The following is a 22,766-nucleotide window of genomic DNA, read 5'->3' on the forward strand; positions in this document are numbered from 1 at the left end:
ATTACTCGATACCTTCATGAATTAATGTTTTATTGTAGATTTTGTACCATTAGTATGATAAGCGTGAAATTATAAACAATAGAGCATCACATCCATCAAGAAAAGAGAAACGCAAAAGAGAATTCTTTCTTCAGGCTTGTAAATAGTCAATTATTTGACTATAGCTGAATAGTTAGCAATGTAAATTAGCAAAAAGAATTGATTGATAGCGTGATGAGTAGGTTTCAAGGTCACTATCTAATCCTTCGATCCTACCACACGGCGAGCGCGAGTGGGGTGACGCAGCTACGGCCCGTATCGTCATTCGCTCGGTGGCCGCGTATCCGTGAACTTGGCCTGGTCCGGTCGCCCTGGCCCCGAGGCCTCAGCAGAGGCGCCGCCCGCGGCCTATAATAGCTGCGCCGGCGTCTCCCGCCGCCTCCAGAGAGCCCCGTCACTCCAACAGACATGTTCCGTGCTTTGTGCCTCCTTACCGCGGTCGCTGTGGTGCGCGCCTGCAAGCCCTGTAGTGAGTCTACAACACCTTTACCACATAACATAATAATTTACATAATTTATAAGCCCTTAAGTGAGTGTACACTACCCTTTACAACAATATAGGTTATTTTTATCGTATGTGTTTATGTGATGTGTCAAAAAAGCGCGGGAAATATTGTGCGTATGGTATGGTTGCGTCAAAATAATATCCAACTTGTAATTTATGACATCGCATTACTTTTTGTCAAATTAATTCGGTAAGTATTTGCTACATTTGTTTTTCATTTATTTTTTTAGGGACAATATTAAAATACCGCTTTTTTATTTATTTTAATTAAAGATCGTTAAACCATTAATAATCTATGGCATTATTCATTTCTTTTACTTTCATTCAGACATTTGACCCGAAAACTTTATTTTAATTTCTAATATCCACTTAATTGGTGAGCTTAGGCAAATTAGTTCCTCGTATTATATCACAAAATATGTGTTAAATAAGACTACAATATTAGAGAGTATACGCACTTAAGGCATTACAGAATCACAATAGTGTAAATGGGGACAATCTTATGCGCAGTATTTTTTTCATATGAACATTTTATTAATACGTCATTTGTATAAGAAAGTGAAAACGACCAGTAAATATAATCAGACATTTAAATTATATCATAGAATTTATATTGACCATTAAAATTATATGTTGCATAAAAGTTTGAGGTTAGGTTATTACGAGGATTTTGTTTACTATTATAGAAGAAGAATTCTTTAAAAGTATTTTTAATACATAGTTTTTTTTTGTATATTAGCTTTAGGTACGCTCAGCCATGCGCAGGTCAGTGAATTCAATTCCGCTCTTTCATTTCCGATCGACGTGTTTGTCTATGGGTTTCCGCCGTCGAAACACTTGTGAGGAAGCATATGATTATGTCTTTATTTCTTGTGCAAGGGAAAATTCTTTTTTAAATGTTGTTAAACTACTGACCTAATTTAATAATTCTTCCACTGTAGTATATGCTTCGTATGTAACGTGACTGCATTAGCGCGGAAGTGCAAAAGCCTGTAACCTGTCGTTACCTTAGGTTTCTGACACCATAATCTCTTTATAAATTGTATTATTCCTCTCTTAAAAATACGTTTTAAACGGTGATTTTGGTCTCGGATATCCACGATTCGTACATCTTCAAACTAGTAAGCAACGTTATTCTGGTGTATGTTATAATTAAAATTAAAGTTAAACTATCAGCTTAAAGCATTCAAGTTCAACGGTTTACTTTAAAAAAGAACAAACTTTTAAAATTACGTTACTGTAAATCCAAAGCATATCGATATTAAATGCGTAACGACAAAATAATATGGGACATTTGAAATACTTAAAATACAATTTTATATCGATTTTATCATGAATGTGTGTATTTAGTGATACGAAAAAAAAACATTTACAATACGGCCCAGTCAAACAGCAGGGGCGCAATTTACATTTAAAATATATTTGTTTCTGAATTTTTCTTTTTTTCTCTCAATAATAACGTCAGGCTCAAAGGATAACAGTTTAATCCTTATCAAGAATGTCAGTGGGCCACAAGTAAGTGTGAAATTGTGCTTTTTAATACGCTAAACATATTGCGTTTAATTTATTTTAAGTTCAAAGGTTTTTTTTTAAGCGGAAATAGCTTTGTGAGTTTCAATAAATACTTTTTTGATCATGTAATTATTTAAATCAAATTATTTAAGTGCAAAGTTAAACTGCAAAAACTTTTAAAAGCATGCTTTTAAGAACAGTTTAACATATAGTACATACCATTTATGTCTAACTTATCGTTGGTTTCTGAGGCAAAAATCTACGAGTATATACACATATCGTCATCCTTGTCATTATCTTCGACGATACGTTTAACTAGTAGTCATCCGGGACTCCGTCCGCGCAGAATTTAAATAAAACTTAATAAAACTATGTGTTCTTCCAGACTATGTACTATATATGTGCCAAATTTCATCAAAATCCGTTGAGCCGTTCCAAACCTTCAAACAAACATCAATACGTCCATCTAAATATTTGCATTTATAATATTAGTAAGACTAGTAAAATATATTTTGGTTTCGGAAACCAACGATTAGTGCAACATATGGTAACTTAATCATTTGATAATTTTGTAAATTTCCATTCGCAACACTGGCAACACTGCGCAATAAACCACAAATCAGGTTAATGTGCGCTGTCAAAGTTGTAGTGCCAATTATTAGGTTCATGTTCCAGATGCCTTAGCGATAATGACCGATCATGTACCACTTATTCAAGCATATTTTATTTATCGAACTTTAAAGAATTTTTCAATTATTCTACAATCATTAATAAAATTATTTAAATTACTCATAAAAAAACTGACCAAGTGCGAGTCGGACTCTAACTCTAACCCTAAAAAATTAAAAAAAAAATTAAGAAATACAATTATTATATTTTTGCATAATTTCATCGGTAATGTTATGGAAATTTTATGATAGAATGAAATGTAATTATTATATGGATAGCTACAAATCTGCGAGAAAGTGTTTTTAAGAAGTATTTTTAGGTTTACGAGTTTTTCAAAAAATGCGCGGTTTGTCTAATGTTGACAATGATTATACATCAGTTTAGAACTTGGGATAATATCTTTTAAAATACAAATCTCCCATATCAATTGATATTTTATTAAAAATACGCTTAACACATAAATTCAAATATATGATTCAAGTTTTTGATATTGTGACGATGTCTTTTATTACGTAGCTAATTTACGCCGAATCGCATGACGAATGATTTTAAATTATTGATTATAACACTGTCTGCCACAGATCAATAATAACGGATGCTTTCGTTAACAGATTATAACAATAAATTTTATAATGTCTTCATAAATGTTATAATACTTTTCGAACGAATCCAACGGAACTTTGTTCCATATTGATCTGACATATTAAGGGTTGCCATTAGTCTGAATTTTATTCTAAAAAAACGATACTGACCGTACACATTAATTAATCGATTTAATAGGTTATATCAAAAATACAATTAGTAAGTAATAAATAATATTAAATTCATTTGACATACAAACATTTGTACGTGAAACTTTATAAAACAAAATTAAAAAAAAAAATCAGACGGAGGGCGTCCAAAGATTTACAAATTGTAAAAGAATGAACTGTGGTGTCTATGCATTTTACAAAAATTCATTTCATTTTGTCCTAAAATAAATATTCCTTGATTTTGACAAACTCACAATGATTTAATTAAGCACAATCGAGTCCCGAAATGCTTATTTCACTTCAAAAGCTGCCAAATTTCGCCATGTTGATAGTAAATCATGACGAATATATAACAATTATCATACATGTCCACCCACACTTTGTACGAGGGATAACTGTTTGTTCAGAATTGCATGGTATTAAATATGACGCCGTATTTGCTCTCTATAACACCGTTTGCCTTTGTGTTCGAAGAGATTTAAAACGACGATAAAACGAACAGACATTGTTTGTCCTTACTTAAGGGCTGTCCAAAATACATCGATAATAAGAAACTAATTTTTTTATCAAATAATTTTTATTGTGACTTGATAAACTCGTAAGCAATAAATAGCTTCTTTAAGAGGTTTTGTCTTGAATTTTTATCATAGATAATTAAAAAGAATAGCTTCTTTTTATTTCTAACGAATTTACTTGAAGAACACCTTAAATCTATACTTATTTTACTTTTTCAATTCTTAAATAGTGTGAAAAATAAGATTAACAATATGGATCATAATATACTTATATAAATTAACGTCTACATTATAAAATGCATAGCTTATGCTGCATTTAATTCGTGCAATAACTCGCGTAGCTACTGTCATATATCAAAACGGCAGTTATGCAACGCACGTAAACATTTTTGCACAGTTCAGATAATGCAGTTTCCTGTGACTCACAACATTATCAGTTAATCACAACTTAACCCACTTCACTGACATAGCTACGTGAAATATTGCGAATATTTTCAGGCAGACTGTATAAATCATATACAACGTAAGTGTGATATTAACATCTTCAAAAGAGGTTTGTCGATGGCGGTATTGTATTAATTAAATTGATTTATAAGGCTGAGAAATAGGTTGTCAACTAGATATCGCTCGCGACTCCGTCCGCGCGGAATTAAGAAAAAACAAGGAGTAGCCTATGTATTCTTCCAGATTATGTTCTATATGTATGCCAAAATTCATCGAGATACGTTCAGCCGTTCCGGAGATACCTACAAACACACATCCATCCATGTAAACAACATTCGCATTTATAATAATATATTATAGTATGACTAGCTGTCGCCCGCGACTCCGTCCGCTCGGGATTAAAATTAGATGTAGGCCGATTCTCAGACCTACGCAATATGCTCACAAAATTTCATGAGAATCGGTCAAGCCGTTTCGGAGGAGTATGGGAACGAAAATTGTGACATGAGAATTTTATATATAAGATTTACAAGACCTCTTGCTTCCGTTCTTTTGCATCCAAAATGGAAAACCGATATTAAATGTTATTAGTTCGTTATTTTTTTTATTAATGTGTAATTCTTTATGTTTTCGTCCAGCTTGCGGTGTGGCGCGTGGCGCTCGTGTGGTGGGAGGCGGCGCGGTATCCCCAGGCGAGCTACCGTGGTTGGCCGCGCTTAAGAGGGACGGCAAGGTCATCTGCGGCGCAACGGTTGTCGCCAGAGATCATCTCATCACCGCTACACATTGCATCTTTGAGTGAGTACCATAATTTATGGTCTAGTGTGCACTATGGTTTTATTCAACACGATGTTTTATCTGTACTAGAGAACTGACTTTCTAATCCTTTCCGCTTCACCTAAAGTTATGTGCATCGCACGGTTGCTGCACGACCCAGTGTGCAATTTGCCGCGCTCAATCCGTACGCAGCTTTTTAGGCTACATTAAAATATGTCCTTTTAAGAACTAAAAATAAACTACGTGGTGTGTATTATAGTTTTAATTACAATATTAAAAGTACGAGGATCTGTTATGATGGAGTATGATAAATCTCAGCTTAATGCAAATACAACAATGGACGGAAGTAAAGTGCGATTCTCATGAGATATGAAAATCTTGCTATTTCCCACTTTTCTCTTACGAAATTACTAATGACTTCCGTATAGTAAACAAAAGTCAACTAGTTGCAAACTTCTAACACATTTAATGATGACTAAATAATGATATGATATTATACTAGAAAACGTATGGTACATGAAAATCACATGTTATTGTGTACAGGTTTAAAAATCCCTTATTTTGATGTTAGGACTATTCATTTCAGTGTTAGTCTTGCACCTACTCTTATTGCGATATATAGTGTGAACATTTTTTTGTTTGCTATTAGATTTTTTTTACCTCTGATTGATATCGGTCAAGAGGTCAACAATATTGGGTGGCATTGTCGTCAGCGTACGTACGTCAACATCACTGATTTCTAAAAATGTTTAGGCTATTCCTTGGGAATGACAGCTTTAGATTTGTTCCGATTTAAACGCGCCTGTTGATGTTACGTGACTGTTAATTCTATCTATATTATTAGTTCGAATCCACACCACAAGCTACCATCAACGTCAAAATGCTAAAAATCAAATAGGCACAAAATACTATGGATTATAGCCAGTCTGTTTATAGAGGTCAGTGGTCGAGACCGATTTGAAAGTGCACAATTGACACACAATACAATCAACGTTATAACAACAGACGCCCGGAGTGTAAATATTGACGAGTCCATAATTAAATTTCACTTATTCTCGCTTTCATGTCAGATTAAATTAAATTATGTCCGTTAACCTATCCTATATATTGTAAGCTAAATGACTAATTATATTGTTGTATTATAATCCGATGGAACTTTGTAATTATTCATTTTTTAACTATGGCAACACAAAGATTATTTATTATAACTGTAATTAAATAAAAAGAAATGATGAGGGGTATATTTCTTTTCAAATATCTTGGCTGCCCAAGGTCATCGGCTCGAAGTTAATAGCTGCCAAGATATCTGAAAATTACTATGCGTAAAATTAACAACATTTGTAATCACGCCTTAGCCAAAAGCATTAATTGACAAGTGTTTTGTTTAATAACAGACATATAGTAATATGTCTGTTATTAATATATAAATATATAAAAATGTCGTAAATTATAAGTTTTGAAGTATCAAAACTTATAATTTACGACATTTTTATCATGGCTTTGTAAAGTTTACATTAAAAAGTTTAAGCATTTCGGTATTTAAATCTTCTTCATTGTAACATGATCTTGGCGAATTTCGTACACATTTCCGTTGACCCAATAAACCTTATATGAAAAAAAATAAGATAAATCGTCATTAAAATTTCCATTCAACTTCGATTAAAATGTTTATCTTTAATTTGTCTCGATACACGATACTGGCCAGATATTTGCATTAATTTTTATTGAAAGTACAGTGAGAGGAAAATTACATGAGTAAAAAGGAATACAGTGCGAGAAAGTTTGACAGAAATATATAACTTAAATAAAAAAATCTGGACGTAGCTGCATTTTGAATATTAACCGTGGATTTTCGATAGCAACAAAATCATATTGCCACTCCCAATACGACTTGTATAGTGGTTTCGTCAATTGGTACAATTGTCTAACGGAGTAAATAATTTTCAAGATATTTGCTTATGACTGTACCTCTATATCTTTATAACCTTCACTTGGAAATGTGTAGTATTTTGATCTACTTACATACTTTAAAAATACCGAATGAATATGGCGCAGCGGCATTTTTGCAATACCCGAGATCGCACAGATAAAAAAAATCGAAATTCGAATTCGAATCGTTGTATTTACTTAAAGAATACCTTTAACCTACATTAAACGATATAATGATACAATTTTTAAGACTCTCCCGATATTGGTTAAACACAACAAATAGTAAATACAGTTATATTAGTCGCGTAATATAAAAAATATAAAAATACTATTGGTTTTATTCAAGATAATTGTAGTTTAAACAACTTGTTGACACAGTTTTTACTAAAACGATCTCTAATTGTAATTCTGTCTTTAAGCTCGGTACACACCTTCATTTTTAACTGGACAGTCTCACAATAGTTAAATCTAACGTGTGTAGCTGGCTTTATGGATAAGTAACCAATGATGACATTAATTCTCTTGTTAATTTGTATGTTTAAGATGACCGCAATAGCCACTTCTTGTACAAAGAATCGAGATTTCTTTTAAGAAGTCACACTATGGTCCTTTTTTATAAAACATTTTAAAATTCTGTATTAAGTTACAAGCTCATTTTACCAATTAACTTTCACGCGGTTACTTCGATAATATTATATTATAGTTCCAAAAAGGTATAAAGTATAAAAACAGTTAATAAGACGAGAAAGTGGGTTCGAATCTTACATTCGACTATTATCGTAAATAATCTGCTAAAACAAAACCACCAAACGTCCAGCTCTTAGCTCTGTAATTGAATGAACCCTAAATTCTAAGTTTGATTATTCTAGTCCGTAGAATTCGTGATTCTGTTCTCGCATCCACCGATCAGTTCGCATCCTAACTATTGTTACGAAGAAAATCCGACACTGTGCCGGTGTACTCAACACTAGCCTTACTAAAATATCGACGTTTATGTCCCCTCACTAATCATTCTTGACACTTGACTTTGTTAGAAAGCACGTCATTCGCGCCAAAGAATTCTAACTAATAATTTTAAGTATTTTTTCGATTATGATTAGTACCTATTTATGTTGTCTCTCCAAAAAGTCTTCAAGCACACTTTAAGAAACGCTGTTCTACTAGATTAGTCACCAAAAACTATATGTGGTTTTAACCATATTAATTCTACATTACTACTGTTAGGAAGAAAATCAGAAAATGAGCCAGTGTATTGACTCAACACTAGTCTTACTAAAATGTCGACGTTTATGCCCCCTCACTATTCATTCTGACACTGGACTTTGTAACGAAAGCACGTCATTCGCGCCAAAGGATTCTAACTAATACTGTTTAAAAGTACGAATATTTTTAGGAATACCAGAGATCACATTCAATGAATAACAATCATTATTACAAAATCCAAACACAGTACTGTTATTACGGAACATTTGAACGTCATAATGCTTGTAAAATGTATTAAAAAATTAAACAATATGTTTATTATACGTAACATATACGAAAATGTAGGTCGCCTTTCAATTCGATATCGGTTGGATACGAATAAGAGAAATAAAAGTTTAATTTCCTAATTAACCAAATTGAAATTGTATTTACGCAGCATTAATATTTTTAACACTCGTTTAAAAACAGATATTTTCTTTATCAAAGATTATAAAAGGTTCGCTCGAGTCAGTCGTAAGGGTACGTTTCCACTAAAGTTGGAAAAGGATAACCACATACTTGTAAATCCCAACCACTTACGACGAAATAAAATGATTTTTTAAAAAAGTAATTAAACAATTATATTTACTATTGCAAAGGCTAGCTTTTTAAAAAATATCAAGAATAGACCTTTTCATGACTTAAAAAGACTTTAAACTATTACCTGTTGGTTTCTGAAGCTAAAATCTCTGTATAAGATATATAGTAATGCCTGTAATCATTGATAATACAGAGATAACAATATGTTTTGAACGGAGATTCTATTCTTAGTAACCCACGCCTAGAGAGAAAAGTAAATTAAGTAAGTATTGAAGTGAAAACGTACCTTTATGTCAAATTCTAATTATTTATTTTATAATGTTGTCATTTAGGCGTGGAAAGCTGCTTCCGGTTGACAGCAAATATATTGATCCTGAGCAGGATAATGTGTCGAAATCCTTATTTTATTATTATTGGTTCGTTTCTGGATTTTAGATTTTAACTCCACTAAAAGGAATTAAATGACATTTCAAAGTAATATTGAGTATTTTAAAGGATTGTGTTGAATACCGTTTTATCTCCCAAAATTCACTATCACTTGTCAGCTTATCCAAACATAATTTTCATGACAAGGATTGGGATACAGATGTAGTTTACGATTTAACATTAAAATTTAACTGCAAAGTACTTGTTTAGACAGAAATTCTTCGTGTACTTTTTGTTTAAATTTCACGAATTCTGGAGATTCGAGGCAGTGCACTCGCCGAGGACGTCTTTTCTTGAAGCAACTTAAAGATTTCAGACCCTTATATCTTTGTTCTTGATAAAGCTAGAAGTCCGAATTTTTGATATAGAAATTACACGAAAAACAAGTGGGGACGAAGACTAGAATTGGCTTCCACAATCTTTCCTTAATCTTACTAATACCATAAATGCGAATGTTTGGATGAATAGATGGATGTTTGATAGAACGTATCTAGAACGGCTACATGGATCTAGCTAAAATTTGTCATTTTTGGAAGAACACATAGGCTACAATTTTTTTTTTTAATTCAGCGCGGACCTAGTCTCGGGCGTCAGCCAGTATCAATTATAAAAACTTCGTACAGTCTAAAAAGTTTCCGTTATCGAGTTTTAAGTAACCTAAAAATTTATTTATTGCGAATTCATAAACATTATGTCGTAAAGGTTTGAGTCAACGGTGAAGGGCAGGAGGCCAAGACAATTTGTTTTTTTATGTTCCTTCCAATAAAATATGAAATCTTTGTAATACCGCTTCTCATAATGTTGATTATGAGCTCTTATGTTTATGACACAACTGTCCGCGGCCATTTTAACTACAGGACTCGAGTAATCAAAGTGAAAGTATTACTCAATTTATAGGAACACACATTTAACATTTAAATATCTGTAGTCAATTTCAATAGATATAATAATTTACGAGTATATGGTATAGTGGTTGAACTAACTACTAACTATAAATATTTTTCATAAATCCCAGATAATTTTACATTTGACGAGCAATAGATATGAGTTTTAACTTTTTTATACCCATAGCAAACTTTTTGGGACATCTAAAAGTGTTGCAGTCATGCGAAAGAAAGCTCAAAGGGCCTAGCACGAAAATTTAAGAAAGTAATCGTAACGTCATCTACGACATTTATTAGATATGTACAGCACGCGTAAAGCATAACAACAAAATCTCGTACTTGGTGTGGACCCTTTGGTGGATCACCTCGTAACACTAGAACAGTTGCTCGGTTCTGGATGAAAAAACCATAGACTAATTAATTAATTCCATAAAAACAAAGTTAAGGGCAACATTTAATATCCAATATTTTTTACGTAGAATAATATTGACCAATATTTGCCATTACTTTTATCCTTAAAACCGTTGTTTACAAATCGATCGTTTCATAATATTACAAACATATTTATTTTATGTAATAAAAAAGCAGGACAGGGCGATGATGTTGACCCAAATCAGTCACTTGACCTCCAAAGGGCTGCGTTTCTTATGCAATAATTCGTATGCGTGCGCCAAATCAATTTGCATTCAACAGACAAATTACCGAGAATATTGAGCAATTTAAAAATGTTCCTTTACGTTTTCGGTAATATTTCGTTGAATCATTTTCTGAAATTATAGTTATCTCTATATTTCCAAAGAGAATAAAAGAGACAACTATACATTTAGTAGAAATATTTCGGCAATGGAAACTTAGAAATACTAGTGACGTATGGAATGTTAACGTTAAAACTGTTGCATTTTTAACGTTCCGTTTCTCTTTCTGTACGGAAATTTTCAGTTACTGACATGAACTAGTAATAAATAACAGGAGACGCGGGTACTATCTAGTTTAGTACATTGTAATCATTAGTAGGAAAATTTGCTAGTAAAAAGAAAAGCCATTATGGAAAATAACGGTTTAGACTTGCTCTATGAATCATCTGCAAAAAGCTCGTAGCCTACTACATTAGCGGTGAAAATTTAAAAATAACGGAAATTTATCCAAGATCCAAGACCCAGCTGGGAAATTGGGTGTAACCTGAAACCACTTAAGATAAAAATCGAGCACTATTAAAAAGGAGTAAGCTTTTATTAATACGTTTGGTTTAGCCTAGTTGTCGCCCATTGCAATAGTTAATAAGCAAAAGAATTATTTTTATTATTTTTAAGCTCTATGCACTCTTCAAAAATCACTTTAATCTATTCCCTACATGCAAAGTTTTCTCTTCGAGTAATAAAGATTAATCTTTTTTTATCATAGAAATATCTTCTGTAATTTGTCATCTCATGGGAACAAATAGTCCCAGATATATAAATACATCTCATATTAACGCAATGATAAATGCTTTACTTGTGAGCTAACTACGAATATGAAGACAATCTCTTATGACATCCATATCTCATAACTGTCCACTTGTTCATGTAATAAATGTCAAGTGATACGCGAAAGATAAAGGTCAGGTGCAGTGCTAAACGAAAAATCTATAAGTTACGTAAACACGGAAGGCACCTGCTTTAATGGATTTTGAAATTATCTCAAGTTTATTATCATTATATTTTATGTTGTAATAAAACCTAGTAGATTATTAGAAATAAAATAAATTATGGTTTTACCAAACTGTCTTCTCCAATTTGATTTTAAATTATCTATACATTAAGATTAATAAAATAGAGTATATTTTGGGCTGATTATTGCAGCTTCCTAATTGTAATAAATATTTAGTTAAACGGCGTTGAAGTATTTCTGTGTTTTTTATGATAAATGTTCTTCCGGAGAGGGCTAGACGAAAAAAAATACAGACGAATTGATAACCTTTTTTGTCTGAAGTCACCTAATAAAGTAGATAGAAATCAATTAAATAAACGTTCAATTGAAAAGTATTAAACATACTGAAAAGATTCTTGCATCAAAACATATATAAATATTCGATTCTAAATTAGTATATCGAGGTCAAGAGCGTGCATTAGATGCGCCAATGCGTTCCATTCTTCACAGTTACGCAGCAGAGAGCATAGCTTTTGTAAGAGGGCGTGCGTTGAATTATAATTACCATATCTTGGCTCACTTAACTACAAGTTAGCGGTGCCAAGGAGACTTATGTTAAGTAATCGAACCTTGACCTTCGATATTTTTATGAATGGAAAAATAGCATCAAAGAAATAAATATGTCCATTTATAATCGAACTGAGAGAAGTAATGAACGTCATGGAATCCGATGAAATGTTTTATTGTTTCGATCGATTAATTATATTCGGAAGAGATATTTAGTAAGTAGTAGAATTGTGCCACTTACATCATAAATTTGAAAATGCATAATCCATTTATTTTACAAAAATAAAAAGCTAGGAGAAATTTTTTATTCCACACATTAACCGTGGGTTTCTGAGACCAAAAACCCCGTTTAAAACATATTGTTCCCTCTATTTTATCAAAGATAAAAGACAGTAAAGACGATTAATTTTTTAGAATTAGAATTTTTTAGGAAGAAAACCTGTAATCTATAACCTACATCTTTGCGTTACTACTGCCTATAATTGAGTTTTACGTTTCGTTAACAAGTTCATTGTCCATTCCAGGGTGGAGGCGTCTCGTCTATCAGTGCTGGTTGGAGAATACGACGTGAACAACTCCCAGCAAGATGGTATCCCGGTGGCGCATGTCACGCAACACCCGGACTTCAACAGGTTCACTTACGACAATGACATCGCCGTGCTCCGACTGGCTGAACCAATCCCTGAACATCTGTATAGATCTGCATGCTTGCCTGGTAGGTTAACAAATCTAGATTTAGGTTGTTACTAAAGTAATCCGTTTCATCTTTTATCAGGATACTTTAAGTCTTCCCACTCTTTTCTTATAAGGAAAGGAAGTAAAGGATAAGTGGATTGGAGGACGCTTAGGAAGAGATAACTAGATAGTGATCTCTTCCTAACGGTATGCAACGCATCTGTAATTGCGGGTGTCTATAGGGTGCGGTCGCGTCGCTATATTGGCGAGTCCAAGTGTCCGCTTGCTCGTTTGCCACCTTATAATATAAATAAAATAATGCATAACATCTTTTATCGCTACAAGGCGCAACATGACCATAGACTAGGGTGTGGCATTTTAAAAACTTCCACTTAATTGGAATTGTTTCAGAAACTCGTACAAATAGCGGCATCAGTATCGATGCATCTATTATACATAAATAACATTTATATCTGACTAATCTATTTGGATATTGTATGCAACTAATAAATATATAAAATGCTATAGTTTATGATTACAATATAATTAACCGTACGGTATTTTTCTGTAACGGCTTTGATAAAACATAAATTGTTGCATTTTATTTGACAGAATCAGACCGTTCTCTATAAAATTATTTATAGTAATAAATTCAAGTTGACTATGTCCAACCATCGACAAAAATTAACTGTAAAACGTTCCGATTCACGTAATTAATATAATTTAAAAGAGATCACATCTGTATTCTAATTAATTCTTGTACCTATTATATTAATTAACTCGTTTTTATAAAATTCCGTTAAGTTGTGTTGATTTATTTTTTTGTTAAAACAAGTTGCAATTAATTTGAGAAAATGAAATAATTTATTACCTTAACACTGAACTTTAAATGCTGTGTTTTAAAGTTTTTGTGTTCACATAATTTAATTATACTCATACATTCTTCTTACGGTGAAGGAAAAAATCGTGATGCAACCTGCACATATCTGAGAAGAAATTCAAAGATATGTGTGAAGTCAACCAATCCGCACTTGTCCAGCGTGGTTGACTATGGCCTAATCACCCTCAACTTAGGGTAGGCTCCGAGCCCCTCGGTGGGGACGTATAGTGAGCCGATGATGATGGTATTATACATGAACTAATTAATTATGATTTATTCTTTTAGTCGTTTTGAATTAAGGTTAGTCAACAGATAATTAATCATCCAAACGAGAATATTGTTAACATCTAATTATCTACTAGTTTTTTTTTTAAGCAACCTTTTTTTAACTCCGTTAAAAAGGGAAAAATATTAGGGATTAACTCATATTTACCAGGTTAATTTATATAGGTTTCTTTAATTTTAACTATATTACAAATAATATAGAAAAGGGCAAGAGAATGTTCACTGTGTAATTACTTTTCAGACTTTGACGATGATAATCGGCTGGAAGGCGTGGAGGCAATTGTGTCCGGCTGGGGCAGCACTATTGAAAAAGGTCCACCTTCCAGTATCCCTATGAAGGTGAGTATTGTGTTGAAGATTACAAATCTTCTACCTCTTCCTTCTACGTTCCAAGAGAATGTCACAATTTGGGTCGCACTTATTGTTTTAAATCATGAAACCGATAATTTCAAAGTATTTCTATAAACAATCAACAAACGGATTAGCTGGGATTTTTAGCGTATGGTAAAAAATACAGTTTAATAAGAAAAATATTTTACAGGCAGAGGTGAACATTTGGGCTCAAGAGGAGTGCTCGGGTGCGGGTTACGGGCGGCGCAAGGTAACACCGCGCATGCTGTGCGCAAACGCGCCCGAGAGGGACTCCTGTACTGGGGACTCCGGCGGACCCCTGCTTCTCACCAGACCGTATTACACTATTGTTGGTGAGTGTACTACAGTGTCTGAACTCATGAAATATTGTCAATGTGTTGTCCTACTGTGTTAGAGGTTCGTAAGTTCGACATATCTTGCAGGCCACAATGTGCATATTCAAAAGCAAGAAAAGCCGAATTGTTTTTTTGTTGTAGACTTAGAATTTTCGTCGTAGTTGATAACATAGAAATTAGACAAAAAGATAAAATTTTATTTTTTGTTTGTTTTTTTTACTATATAATAAAGAAAGTGATCGTTTGTTCCAGGTATAGTGTCGTGGGGGCGCGGATGCGCGCGGCAAGGTTACCCGGGCGTGTATGCGCGTGTTGCAAAGTTCCTGCCCTGGCTGAAGGTGGCGCTGCGGCACGCTTGCATGTGTCACTCGCCTAAATACTGAGAGGCTTAAGAGGCTAGACAGAGAGAGATAACACTTTGGAGGCTAGAAAGAGAGAGAGAAAGGATGAATAACTCAATTCTTACAACTTACGATGATACATTTTCGTTAAAAGTTGTCTATGAATTTCTAATGTGAACAGTAGTTACCTTTCCATAACAAAGCTAACTGGGACAATCACGATTTGATTTACCTATGTAAGTTTTCCTGAATGAAACACTTAGACATAAAATAGTGGATAAATTGTGAGGCTTTAGTAAGCTATTTTTTTACAATATAATGTACAGTTAAATTTAATAAGTACGTATGACCCTTTTAACTTTTATAACAGGGTCATGGCCATAACGACCTAAAAAGCCAGTACACATACGTTCAAAAACCTACATACTTTGGATGATGTGATTTATTAAATTGCTTAGCGCACGTTTTAAAATATAAAATCATAGCGATGATTTAATTAAGAATGTGTGCGTACTCTAATAGCCCATATGATGCGTCTTTGCAACCCAAAATAGCAAGGATAATTGTAGCACACATTAAATAATTCTTGTAAAATTTAATTTTAATTATAACATGTCAAAATAAACGCATTACATTTATTCATTTACTTATCAGTATTAAGTAGGTTTATGTAGTGTCAAATGTTTAAAAATACGTATAGTTTTAAATTTATTTTTTTATCATTTAAGAAAAGTGGCTGTGATTAGACGTAATTAGAATTTACCTACATAAAATGTTACCATGTAATAATTATTTATTATGTTATATTTAAATGTAAGGTCAACCTTGTTTTAATAAATATGCTGTATTTTTTATTTGCTATTAAAATTCATATACAAAATTAATTGTCTTTTATTTCTTTATCGTGTTTCAGTCATTATTTAACTAAGAGTATAAAAATTCTTTAAAAAGTTAAGTTCTCGTCACTCTACGTCACGTTTTAGTAACACAAAAATTCTAATATCGACTGGATAACTTTAAAATTCCAAGTATAAAAATAATAGTGTGTGTTATATGTATATTATTTATATCATAAATTGTAATCCACTCATATCAGCACATATCAGGGTCAAATGCTGAGCAAACATAATAAAAGCTACCGTTGCTTTGGCGTAACATCATAAAACTTTTAATTACTTGGAAGTGAAAGGATTTTAATTACCTCTCTATACTCTTTCCGTTAACACATGTTTTGTTATTATTAAATATCAACCACTTTTAATCCCTCTTTAAGAACGTACCGTTATTTAATTATTATCAAACTTCTTTTCGCTTGTGATAACAAAAAAATATAACACCATTTTAGAATTCATAATTAATAAAGAAGTTATTTTCATAAAAAAAAAATAAAAATGCATGAAATAAATAGTTTAAAAATGACAAATGAAAATATTAGAAAAAGATTAATAGACAAAAATCTATATTGACTTTGCCCTAAAATGTCAAAACTCCCGCGAAAATTTGACATTTGACGTTTAGGACGCCATCGCCAGCTGATAATAGTGTGTTGAAAATAAAAATGAATTCATTATTGTTGATTGTATGAAAGTTACAAATTGGATACGTTCATTGTTTTCTCCTTATAAAAATTGGTGGTTACTATGAATTTTTCTGACAATGAGGCTGTAAGTAGACATACATTCGTTCCTTTTTGTTGTGAGTCAACATCATGACTTTGTTTTAACATTGAAACAGAATGGTCGAGATACATGTATAAGTTATTTTATCGCTGTAACTGTTCAAACTTACTTTATGATTGTGCATATGAATAATCACGAAGCAATATGTTATGACCATTATAATCTACAACAAATTACTGTATTGTGTGATAGGGATAATACGGTGAGTTTAATTATTTAAATTATTTAGGATGACACATCAAGCGTTGAGAGCACTTCTAATACAGATAATACGTCGCGTAGTGAGACCCCAACTAATTCACGTGTAAAGAAACGACGACGAGGCAAGAAAAAAGTTACTAAACAAGTAAAACCACCATATAAATTTAAGTAAGTACTATAAATTCTAATAAGTACTTGTAAAACAAAGCCAAATGAAGTCAAAGCCATTATTAACGCATTTGTTCTGCTTTTCCATGTTACAATACTTTTTTAAGAACTTTTAAGTCCTTGAAAGACAAGAAAATTAATCTTAGCTGTGTGAACATATGATTCATATTTTAATATTAAACAAATTATTTTAATTTCCATAAAAATATAAATGAGCAGATCAAATTGTAATATTAAACAGTATTATTTAGTATTTATAATATTCATTCAAAGATTATTATTAACTTTTATTATTATTACTATAATAGTTGCAGTGCTAAAGAAGACCATGGCTTACCATTATTTGGATGTCAATTCAATCACCATTTGGGAGAGGGGGAGCCTCTCATCTTTGCTGTCGTGGGGAGCAACAGGGTCTCTATATATGAATGTCCTGAATCAGGTGGATTCAAATTCCTGCAATGTTACGCTGACCCAGATGTTAGTGACAATATATAATAACAGAGTTGTACATTATATATTAAAATGCCCGCTGAAAGATACAATATATAAATCCTTTACAGGTAGATGAAACATTTTACACATGTGCATGGTCATACGAGGAAGAAACCAACCTGCCTCTGTTAGCAGTAGCTGGCTCGAGGGGTATAATACGTATATTCCATCCGGCTACACACACATGTATAAAGCATTACATAGGACATGGTCATGCAATCAACGAGGTCAAATTCCATCCTAGAGACCCTAATTTATTACTCTCAGCGAGTAAAGATCATGCACTTCGTCTGTGGAACATTATGACGGATGTGTGTATTGCCATCTTCGGTGGAGTAGAAGGGCATAGAGATGAGGTTTTAAGTGCCGACTTTGATCTCAAAGGGGAGAGGATAATGTCCTGCGGAATGGATCATTCACTAAAGCTATGGCGTCTTGACAAACCATCAATGAATGAGGCTATCAAACAGAGTTATAATTTTAATCCGCACAGAGCGTTGAGACCTTTCAATTCGCTGAAGGAACACTTCCCTGACTTCTCTACGAGAGATATACACAGGAACTATGTAGATTGTGTCAGATGGATGGGAGATTTAATATTGTCAAAGGTAAGGGTATTTTGTTATATAAATGAAATAATAATTCTGACCTGATTGAATAATACTCAAGAATATTCCACATTTGTAAATCTTCAAATATGGGTTTTCGGTGTATTTTTTTTTAATAACGGTTAAAAAGATAAGGATTGAAAACTAATTTTACAGTTTTACTTCTTTGCCCCATATATCTTACTAATATTAAATATTTAAATGTTGGATGGATGGATGTTAGTTACAAGGTGTCTGCAAAATGTTATTACTTACTACAAAATAAAATTTGACATAGATGTAGAACATAGTCTGGAAGAACACATAGTCTACTAATTATGTTTGTTTTTAATCTCGCACCGTGTGTATGTGCAGTCGTGTGAGAACGCAATAATCTGCTGGAAGCCGGGTCGGCTGGAGGAGGCTGAGCCGCGGCCGGGGGACGGCGCTGTCACTGTCGTACACCGCTTCGACTACAAGGAGTGCGAGATATGGTTCATACGCTTCGCAGTTGACTACAGCCAGCGGGTAAACACAATTACTTTACAAACATTTCAATATTAAATAAAAATAGTACTTATACTCTACTACAACTCTACTACTCTAATTATGTACACACAAATGTTATTAATATAGATGTCGTTTAAATATTGTATAATAATATTAATGCAACAGTAATTTATTCACCTATTTTAAGTCGGAATTTGTTACTTTAATTGCCGAAAGTAATATTGAAATTATTCTGTTCTTAAACTTTTTGGTACAAATATAATAAGTAAAATAGTACTAGATAGTTTTGATTTTTGAAAGAAAGAAAAGTTTTTATTATAGGTAATACAGATTAAACCAAGAAACAATAACTAACATAATAAAATTGCACATAACTAAGAAATTAAATTAGACTTAAGTTACCAAAAATTAGTTAGTTAGTTTTAGAAAATCAGTTGACAAGCACTAATTTACAAATAAAAAAAGAATGATAAAAATCCGACATCCAAAAGCAGAGAGCAATTACGATGTCGGAAAAAAACAGTTTCAGACCACCACCTTATATTATAATTATTAGCCTTTATTAGGCATTATTAGCTTTATAACAAAATAGAATAATTTTAGTAACTTATGTAATTGTACTTATGTTCTTCTTCTTCTTCTTCTTCTTCTTCTTCTTCTTCTTCTTCTTCTTCTTCTTCTTCTTCTTCTTCTTCTTCTTCTTCTTCTTCTTCTTCTTCTTCTTCTTCTTCTTCTTCTTCTTCTTCTTCTCTATATATACTACTCGTAGCACATGGCAAGTTCACGCACCGACACGACTTGCCGGCTCGAAGGTCTCAAATCGACTGACCTAATTACTGCTACTCGTCGCTTTATATAGTCTATACAACCGCCGCTGTGCGTGCGAAAGTTCTTACACTTTATTGGAGGTGACTGTACCTATGTTATTGAAGTTATGTATACACATCAGCTTGACCGATGTTAACATCGTCGAATGCTATTATCCATCTACACAATATTTGTCAACCATAACTCGAAGATTTGATTATTGTTTTTGGTCGAAATCACGACAATATTTGTATGGGTCGTGGGTATACTACCCTCGTAGTAAAGTAATGTATCGTTATCGTATATGTTTCCTGCTTCTTCAATAGACCGGAATTAATTTGTCGCTTGCACATGTATTTCGATGTGAGATCGTAGTGACGGACGAGCACAGCAATGAATCTGTATCTCCGATAGTCAAATATTGATTTACACTCCGAACCGTTTTTAAAACATTCACGGCTGGGAACAACTTAAGGCCACGTTTTACAAATAACTATCATATGTTAACAGAGAAGACTGTTGCTATTTTTAGCAATCTATTACCTTCTATTTAAATTTTTTGGGTGGGTGGGTGAATGTATCTATTATTTTGAGGACTTTTGTTGTACCGATATAATTGATTACTTTTGGTGTACCTATATATTTGCATATCTTGTCTGTTACGATCTATATGACGCTGACTGTACCTGCTATATAATTGTTATAAAATGATGAATGAATTGAGAGAAAAGCAACGTTTGTATTGCAGGTGATAGCGCTGGGCAACCAGAGCGGTAAGACGATGGTGTGGGAGCTGGGCAACGTGGCCGGCGGCAGTCGCGTCTCTCAGCTCGTGCATCCGCGCTGTGTCGCCGCAGTCAGACAGGTATCCATACCCAATACAACACATCGCAACCCTTTTTTTTGTCGGATTGGAATGTTTTATGCATACATACGTAGTTATGGCATTTTTCTCCAGATGAGAAGCATACTCACTAAACCCTCTGATCCTCCTACGCATATTAACGAGGCCACGGGCACGCTAACGCTTTCGTCCGCAGCAGAACCCAACCCACAAAGATCCATAATGGATACTAGTGTACCAGACCTTAGTTTTTTTTGTAAGAGAAGGGATAAAACAAGGAACACCGAGGTGTTCATCAAAGTCTACAGACATCTGCAATATCAGAGGAACCATAGATGCGTTGCCGGCCTTTGATGGTGTTACACTATTACCCGTGACTCTATCCGCGCGAAATTAAAAGAAAACTTAGTAGCCTATGCCTTCTTCCAGACTATGTTCTAAATCTATGCCAAATTTCAGCAAGATTTATGGATCCGTTCTGGAGATACTTTCTAACAAACATCTATAAATTCGCATTTATAAGTAATATTTGTATACAGGTGACATTGTCTCGCAACGGCAAAGTTCTGCTGACGTGCTGCGACGACGGCACCGTGTGGCGCTGGGACCGCGTCGCCAACAACAACTGAACACGTGAGTTTACATTGTCGCTATACATGTAGCGCAACTATATTCTCTACATATTGAGGTAATACAAATATCATAGCAATAAAAAGCTACATTCTCAAATAAACAAGACTGGCATTAGTCCAATTATATTCAGCACTTTTATTTTTAAAAGTTCCCACCTTTACTGTTGTTCAAAGGATTTAGTTTCCTGGTTAAGAAAGCGAATTTTGTGAGTAAAAGTATACCTAAGAAGATGGAAGAAAAATTAAAGGAAGGACATAAAAGCAAATTTTAAAAAGTGGAGGGGATAGGAATCTTTAATCTAATCTGGGTTTTATTCTGAGAGAATCACTTGACCTGGGTAAACATAAAAAAATACCTGGTTGCACCAGCTCACTATAGGTCCCAACTGAAGGGCTCGGAGCCAAACCTAAGTTAGGAATGATAAGGCCTTAGTCAACCACGCTAGCCCAGTGCAGACTTCACACATATCTTTGAATTCCTGGATATGTACATTTTCATTTAACGTCAGATAACTAAAATATGGATGATATAAATAAAACCCAATAATAATTTATGTCAAATTTTATTTAAAATGGCCAACAAATTACGACTACATATCAACAAAATGAATCACAGGGTCCGAGGTGGTTGCGTCAACTCGGGCTACATACAAACTGCACTAACACTAACATCTATACACAGATAAAAACAATACTAAACTACTCACATACATTTAATTTAAAACTAAACACTAATATTTATAATAAATGACTGCGTAATTGAATATAAGTCAATTATTCCATTTAATTCAGTCTTTAAAATTTTCTAATTAAATTATCAAGACAAATTAAACACTGGCTCGTGTCATATAAAGCTGAATGAAACGATTAAAAAATCGATTAAAGAAACATTCATATGAAAACATGTTATTCCAAACAAAAAAAAGGTTACAATTTTTAATATTAAATTTACTCATAATATAAATATGAACAATTAAGACGTTCTTTAAATTTCTTAACCCTTATTAGCCTACAGTTTCAATTTTGTTACCAATCTTTTAAACCGAATGTTCACATTACTATAAGTTTTTTTATAGGTTGGCTGTACCTATTTTACTGTTGTACTATATTCTTTCCAACGAAATTAAAAAAAAAATCATTGTTTTATTTTATCAAGCAAACACAAAAATATTAAAAATAAATCACTTTCGTATGTAAATCAGGCTACTAAGGGTTAAACAAAATAATATTTATCAAAGCATTAACGTTTAAATAACAATTTTTCGGTTCAGAATTTAACTACAGCTGTAAATTAACTGTATACATTTAACTGAATTAAAATTACACAATAATATTAACTGAGAGAATAATGTTATAATTGATTTACTTTATACTAAATCATTTCAAATATACAAGAAGAATAAATTAAATACAATTATCCGCTAATTCACGAAATCAGTCATACAAAAAACATCACAACAAAACGTTGAGCCGAATTTTCAAATAATTTTAAATTCAATTATTCAAAGTTTCGTGAGACATTATACTA

The 22,766-nt window shown here is 32.9% G+C and overlaps 2 protein-coding genes across 2 annotated transcripts; both read left to right on the plus strand.

Moving 5' to 3' along the window:
* The first annotated feature begins 285 nt into the window (after nt 1-285).
* Nucleotides 286-16,036, plus strand: LOC106122388 (trypsin alpha-3). The gene is made up of 6 exons (XM_013318332.1): nt 286-508; nt 5,075-5,234; nt 12,952-13,142; nt 14,509-14,606; nt 14,809-14,971; nt 15,227-16,036. The coding sequence occupies exons 1-6, from the start codon at nt 448-450 to the stop codon at nt 15,355-15,357; spliced, it is 804 nt and encodes a 267-aa protein (XP_013173786.1). The 5' UTR covers nt 286-447; the 3' UTR covers nt 15,358-16,036.
* Nucleotides 16,037-16,814: 778 nt separating this feature from the next.
* On the plus strand, nt 16,815-21,364 carry escl (embryonic ectoderm development protein escl). Its single transcript, XM_013318303.1, has 7 exons — nt 16,815-16,979; nt 17,224-17,363; nt 17,672-17,843; nt 17,927-18,466; nt 18,821-18,973; nt 20,511-20,627; nt 21,146-21,364. The coding sequence occupies exons 1-7, from the start codon at nt 16,956-16,958 to the stop codon at nt 21,233-21,235; spliced, it is 1,236 nt and encodes a 411-aa protein (XP_013173757.1). The 5' UTR covers nt 16,815-16,955; the 3' UTR covers nt 21,236-21,364.
* The last annotated feature ends 1,402 nt before the right edge of the window (nt 21,365-22,766 follow it).

The sequence above is a fragment of the Papilio xuthus genome, unplaced genomic scaffold (assembly GCF_000836235.2).
Source record: "Papilio xuthus unplaced genomic scaffold, Pxut_1.1 DF826923.1, whole genome shotgun sequence".
Classification (NCBI taxonomy): domain Eukaryota; kingdom Metazoa; phylum Arthropoda; class Insecta; order Lepidoptera; family Papilionidae; genus Papilio; species Papilio xuthus.